The sequence below is a fragment of the Manacus vitellinus genome, unplaced genomic scaffold (assembly GCF_001715985.3).
Source record: "Manacus vitellinus isolate BGI_N305 unplaced genomic scaffold, ASM171598v3 scaffold_53_pilon, whole genome shotgun sequence".
Lineage (NCBI taxonomy): Eukaryota > Metazoa > Chordata > Aves > Passeriformes > Pipridae > Manacus > Manacus vitellinus.
The window spans coordinates 3,462,870-3,469,553 of record NW_021940637.1 but is presented as its reverse complement, the minus strand read 5'-3'; the positions used below and the strand labels follow the sequence as shown (position 1 = coordinate 3,469,553).

The 6,684-nt window shown below is 48.6% G+C and overlaps 1 protein-coding gene across 1 annotated transcript; it reads left to right on the top strand.

Moving 5' to 3' along the window:
• The first annotated feature begins 295 nt into the window (after positions 1-295).
• On the top strand, positions 296-1,764 carry GCNT3 (glucosaminyl (N-acetyl) transferase 3, mucin type). Its single transcript, XM_008927948.3, is given in 6 exon segments — positions 296-427; positions 429-686; positions 688-711; positions 713-1,537; positions 1,539-1,559; positions 1,561-1,764. Coding segments are annotated over 6 exon segments (1,464 nt in total).
• Positions 1,765-6,684: the final 4,920 nt, after the last annotated feature.

Below are 6,684 nucleotides of genomic sequence, written 5' to 3'. Positions count from 1 at the left end.
TTGAAAACGTGCGTTACACGGGGTTGAATTCTAGAGGAATTTTCCTTGTGTTACGTGCTGGACAGGGGTAAGATGAAATATTATCTTTTAAACAGACACAGAAGATAGATAACCACCTCCAGTGCCGGTAAAACCAGAGCCACGCCACAGAGGGGGAGGAGACTCCCTTTTATTCACCTGTTACTCACCTGCGGTCAGGCCGAGATCTCCCTGTCACTGCTGCAGCAGCTCCCAGGGAGCCGCCGTCCCGGCTGCCCGTGCGGGTCGGGCGGAGCCCCCGAGGGTCCCAGGGGCCATGCGGCTGTGGAGCGGGCAGGTGCCGGGCGCCCCCGCTCGCTGGGCGCTGCTCCTGCCCCCGCTGGCCCTGCTGGCCGCAGCCCTGGCCCTGCGAGAGGCCGCCCGGCCCTGCCCCGCCGACGGGCCCCGTAGACCGCAGGCGCCTGTACCGCGCCCTGGAGCTGCCCCCCGGCCGCGGCATCAACTGCTCGGGCATCGTCCGCGGAGACCGCAGGGCCATCGAGGAGGCGCAGCTCCGCAACCTGGAGGTGGCGAACAGGAGGGCTCCGCTGACGCCCGGCCACTACCTGAACATGACGAGGGACTGCAGCGCCTTCAGGCAGACCCGGCGCTTCATCGAGTTCCCGCTGAGCCAGGAGGAGGCGGAGTTCCCCATCGCCTACTCCATTGGTCATCCACAACAAAATCGAGATGGGTCGAGCGGCTCCTGCGCCGTCCCTCTACGCCCCCCCAGAAAACGTCGTACTGCCGTGCACGTGACAGCAAGTCCCCGGCCGCCTTCCAGGAGGCCGTGCGGGCCATCGCAGGCTGCTTCCCCAACGTCTTCGTGGCCAGCCGCCTGGAAAACGTGGTCTACGCCTCCTGGTCCCGGCTGCAGGCCGACCTCAACTGCATGCGGGACCTGCTGCGGAGCCCCGTGCCCTGGCGGTACCTGCTCAACACCTGCGGCACCGACTTCCCCATCAAGACCAACGCCGAGATCGTGCGCGCCCTGAAGGTGCTGCAGGGCCGGAACAGCCTGGAGTCGGAGAAGCCCTCGGCGGCCAAGCGGGCGCGCTGGCAGTTCCACCACGAGGTGGGGAAGGCCATCTCCCGGACCGACATAGAGAAGCTGCCGCCGCCCCTCAACTGCCCCATGTTCACGGGCAACGCGTACATCGTGGTGACACGGGGCTTCGTGCGGCACCTCTTCGAGAACCCCACGGCACAGAAGTTCCTCGAGTGGTCCAAGGACACCTACAGCCCTGACGAGCACGTGTGGGCCACCCTGACCCGCATGCCGGGCGTGCCGGGGGCCGTGCCCCACAACGACAAGTTCCAGCTGTCGGACATGAACGCCCTTCCCCGCCTGGTCAAGTGGGAGTACCTGGAGGGCGACCCCAGCAAGGGCGCGCCGTACCCGCCCTGCACCGGCCGCCACCAGCGCTCCGTCTGCATCTACGGGGCGGGCGACGTGCCCTGGATGCTGCAGCAGCACCATCTCTTGGCCAACAAGTTCGACCCCGAGGTGGACGATGCCGGCAATCCTGTGCCTCGAGGAGGCACCTGCGCCACAGGGCCGCTCTATGCGGCCGCGGGTGCTCTGAGGGGACCGCGGGACCCCCGCCAGCACCTAGCGCCTCCCGGGCCAGCCCCTGCCGCCCTCACCGGGCCAGCCCGCCGCCTGCTCCCGGGCCAGAACATGGCCACCTCCTGGGCGAGCCCCGCCGAGGGCGCCGCGGGGACACCGGGAGGGGATCCCTCTGATCCCCCCAATCCCTGCTGGGCACGGACCTCGGGGACAGCGAGAGGGGATCCCCCTGCTCCCCCGAGCCCTGCCGGGCGCGCACCTCGGCGGGCCCCGAGGGCACCTCGCCGGGGCTCGGCGGAGGGAAGGCGGGCGAGCTGAGCTCTGCCCCGCCCCGCGCTCCCGCAGCCCCTCCTCGCACAGGCCGGCTGCAGGAGGGCGCGGGGCGTTTTTCCTTCCCTTGCCGGGCTCTGTTCGCAGAAGTGACCCCGGGGCTGCTGCTCGTACCCGGCAGGGCCGGGGCACGGGCCAGGCGCCTGCACATCCTGCCAGGAGCGGAGCTGAAAGGGGGATTAATTTGCTTTTCCACGAAGCACCTGCAGCTCCCGCCCGCCCCTGGCACCCGAGCTGCTGCTCGTGCCCCACTTTAAACCTTGACTCTGTCAATAGCCATTAAAAACACCAGCCTTCAATAAAATCAAATAGATACTGAAACAGATGGCGTTTCGGTATTCTGTGTCCTGTGGTTCCCCGAGAACGGTCGTGCTCCCGGGCAGAGCCATTAAACCAGTTAACCCTTCAGCACCCCACTTCTCCGTGGGAGAGGGATGCTCATGTGCTCAAAGTGTGCAAACCTACATTGTTCCAATAGCTTCATCTCTCTTTTCCCCTCCCTCCCCCGGTATTTTTGTGGATTTTGGCAATGTAATTATCATATCCAGTAGTAGATGTGGCCATTTACATGACCAAACCAATCATCCAACAGAGTTTTCTTAAGTTTCTAGAAGCCGAAAGATTTGTGAACTTCTGTATTTCACCCACGTGTATTTTTCTCACCTTCTTTTACTAAAGCTTGCCACTTTCCATGAATCCAACAGCTTCTCACTACCTAAGGGAATATGCTGAGGGATTAATTCCATTGTCTTTATACTACCAAAAAACTGGTAATTTTTCTTTCAGTAAACATACTCACCTTTATAAATTTAAGGTCTACGGTGGAGAATTATCATTATACAAAGAATATCTGAAGCAATTCCATAGCACCAGGCTACATTTAGATGAAGTTAGGACTTCAATCACACAGATCTTCAAAACATTGATTTAAATAGGAGGAGAAGACAAAATAACTAAACTTGAAAAGGTGTGTCATTGCAATTTTGTTAGACATTTTAGAGTGAACTTGGTTGTAAAGTAGTGATTTTTAAAATGCCATTATGATTTCACAGCAAACATTATTGGCAAGAACTCCAAGTACTCATAAGGAAAGTTCTCAAATATAAACACCCGAGGTATCATTGGGCATTTGTTTATTCAGAAAGAGCAAATACAGTAATAGGATTGCTGGTCCCAGGGGGGAACTCTTTCCAATTTATGTAAGCAGACATTTGCTACAGAGATTACAGCTTTATCCTGACCTGACAGTGACACAGAAAATTCAAAAATGGTTTCAGCAGCAAGTTCAACATTACATCTCTCCATGTCTAGTACATTCTTTTAGAACAAACAGAACTTCTTTGCCTAGTCAGGGTAAGAACTCAAGTCTCTCAGCATAGCAGACTGCATCTAATCCCTGCTGCCTAATCTGATTTTGCTTGTTGGAGCTCTTTCACTTACTTTAAATTAACACATATTAGCTCAAAATGGTAAGATACTGCCAGTGGGTTCCTTGAGGAACTGGGATATGTTCAAGTTTCTGGACTAAATCAGGCAGAGCAGGGACCCTGTGTTTCTAACTATAGCAAAGTGTTGCCTTTTTCCCTTGGAAAATGGAAAAAAGAGGTGCACGTTCATGGAGACAAAAAAAAATCCCCATACTTAGAGTTCTAAGGAATTGCATCAAAACCAGACCCATCCATGAAATGGATGTCTGTAAGAAGATCTAAACAATTTATTTCTCAAAGAACCTTCTACAAAGGTGTTTGGGGAGTGGAAGGAATCCCAGCCTGAAAAAGTGAAAGATTATTGAATGAGGGACCTCTCTATTATTTTGAAAATGTATGTAAGATATATACTTTCAAAGTTACTTACAGATTTGTTAAGTCATTTTTATCCCCTTCACTTTGTACATATGTTTAACTTCTTCAGCTCAGAAACACTGCTTGTATACACTGTTATAATAACAGTGTTTCATCTACTATTGACAGACACTTCCCTGACACAAAAATGTTACAGACGGAGAGAGAGAGACAAGTATTTAGATCTGAGGGGGGGGAAGTGCCACTTCAAATCTGTTCTATGGTCACATCCAATTTCCTTGATCCAAAGAAAATTTCCTGGTTTTGAGGGTGTTATTACTCACAATTCATCTCAGATGATTTGGCTGCAAAAACAAAGGCCATCTTGTGCAAATTTATTTTCAACTCGCCTCCTTTTAGTAGGGACCTGATTTCTTCTGAAAGAACAAGCCAACTCCCAAATTCTAAAGGTGAACTAAGACAAAAAGATTCTTACAAAGGAATGTTCTCAGCATTTCCTCTTCCAAAGACATTAGAAATGTCAGATTCATGAGTGCAGTCACATGTCGAATCAGTGATACAGAAAAAATATTTGTCTGCTTAACATTACAAATGGCAATAAAAAATACCACTCATCTCTAATAGAGAACTTTGCATTCCAGAGATCTCAAAGTATCTTAGGAATAAGATATCTGGCATCTCAGAAAGTTTGCAACAGAGCACAGAGAAATCACGTAACTTGCCATGGTTGGTTGCAGAACTGGAAAAAGAATAAACTTGCAATAGGGTAGGACCAGCTCTAGCCCAAGGTAGCACTAGCACATCAGAACACAGGGTCACCTCCAAAAATAGCTTAAACCCCATATGAACTTCATCAGTGAAATAATGGGCTGTCCAAATTGGAAATACAGTCCTATCAGAAATATTAGCTTTGTCTAGTGAAAATTTAATGCTTCTGTCTACAACTGTTAACCAACAACCTGTACTTTAAATAAACCTCCAGTGAGGAAATATGTTTCAAATTTACCTTTCAAGATATGCATGGGAGGAGGATGAAACTGTAATTCTGAAATCTAATACCAGACTTATTTTTCTGGTTTAAACCTGGCTTTAATTTATGTTTTATTTCCAAGTGGTTTTCACTTTATTTTTACAAGAACAACTCTATGTGAGCTCCATCTGGCTTAATACATATTGACATAGCAGGTTGTCCTAGTTAGGACAGCTGAGACCAGTTCATCATGGTATGGGTGTAACCCAAAACTGTCTATTCTATGGCCTTCCATGCCATTTCCCAGAAATTGTTAGCAGTAGAGGCCTGCGAGATAGGAAGATGTTCCTGTCCTCACACCCTTTTATGGAATTCCCTGCTCTGAGGGAAGGACTGAGCATTCCTGCCTGAACTGAAGAATATATAAACTTGGAGTTTTGGAATCTTTTTACCACTCGTGGGATCCAGAGGAAGACTGCAGCTCACCACCCTCAAGTGGACTGCCATCACCACTTTTGACCAGACTGCAACACCACTCTCACCAACAGGTTTTCCCCTCTCCCTTTACTTTGGACTCAGGGGGCCCAAAGAACACCACTCTGTTCATGCCCCAAGGTACTGGGTTATATATTTGGGGTTTGTGGGTTAAAACCAATTGTTTGTCTGTATAATTGTACCTATTGTATTATCTTATTAAATTGTTATTCTGATTTATAATCTCTCTATTGAGTTGAGTTCATTTCCCCTGCTGGTTTACCTTTAAACCAGCACACAGGTCCACAAACAGCTCTTTTTAACTCTAGTTAGGAGGCTCTATTTCCTTCTTGCTTTGGATTTCTTTCATATTCTACATGATTATCTCTGGGATGTCCTATAATAAAAAGGTGGGTCAGTTAAAATGAATTCAGAGGAAAATAGGTAATAAATTCAGAAGAAATGAGAAGCAAACACAAATAATATGAACAAAATACCAGTAAAGTGTTTGCAGTCATGAGCAAAACTGATTCAGGAAGCAGTGTTAGGGTGTCTTTTTTCTTGCCATTAGAGTGACCATAAAACACTAACAAGACTCTCAGTGAACTGTTTTCCACTTCTACTTTTCTCCCCACCCTGAAGCTTCAGACTTCAGAAAAGCAAAACCAAGTCAGTAGTACTTTAACTGAAATCCTCCCTCCTAAGCTGCTGAGACCCTTAGACACAGTATCTGTGCTCCAGGTTGTAACTTCAGTCTGCCTCACTGTGCCAAGTCATTGTGCAAAAGTACATAATGATCCTGATTAAACTCGTCTTCTGGAAATTCATCATAAATTCTTCCCGCTCTCCCTTTACTGTGTGTCTGTGATAATACCTGAAGGCAGGTATTAACAGCCCTGCTGAGCAAACAGCTTTTACCAGGGAACATCCTGGTTTGCACACCTATGAAATGGACAAAATCCTTTTTCTTGGAAACCATGTTTAAACAGGAGGTCACCCACGGCCCCTCCTTATCCTTCCCTTTTCTTCACTTTCCTTTAGTTAATTTACTTTCTAAATAGAAACATCCATTCCAGTTCAACATCAAGGTGTAAAGGTTTATCTTTTACTTTCTTGCTGCTGCTGAGAAGTGGAAGCAACTTTCTTGAAGAAAATCAACAAAATAAATGAATAAACAAATCAGTCCATAACACACAGGCAAAGAAGAACCAAATAGGCAGCAGCAAATATGCTGGTACTGTAGCCAGTGAGATGATTTGTGCTCTGCTGAGTATTACAATAGCTTAGAACAACAAAGTGCAGTTCACACTTTCAGGTGTAAGTTCAACAAATCTTCCGGACCACAAAGGACATTAATCATATGAACTCGGCAGGATTAGCTGAAATTCAAACAAAAAAATAGCAAGTGGCAAGAAAGTTATGGAGAGCAAAGCAACAAAAAGCAGAAAGAACACTGACAGCAGATTCCATTAACTTCCCTTTGCTCCCCCCTCCTTCAGTGAACTGAAACAACCTCCACA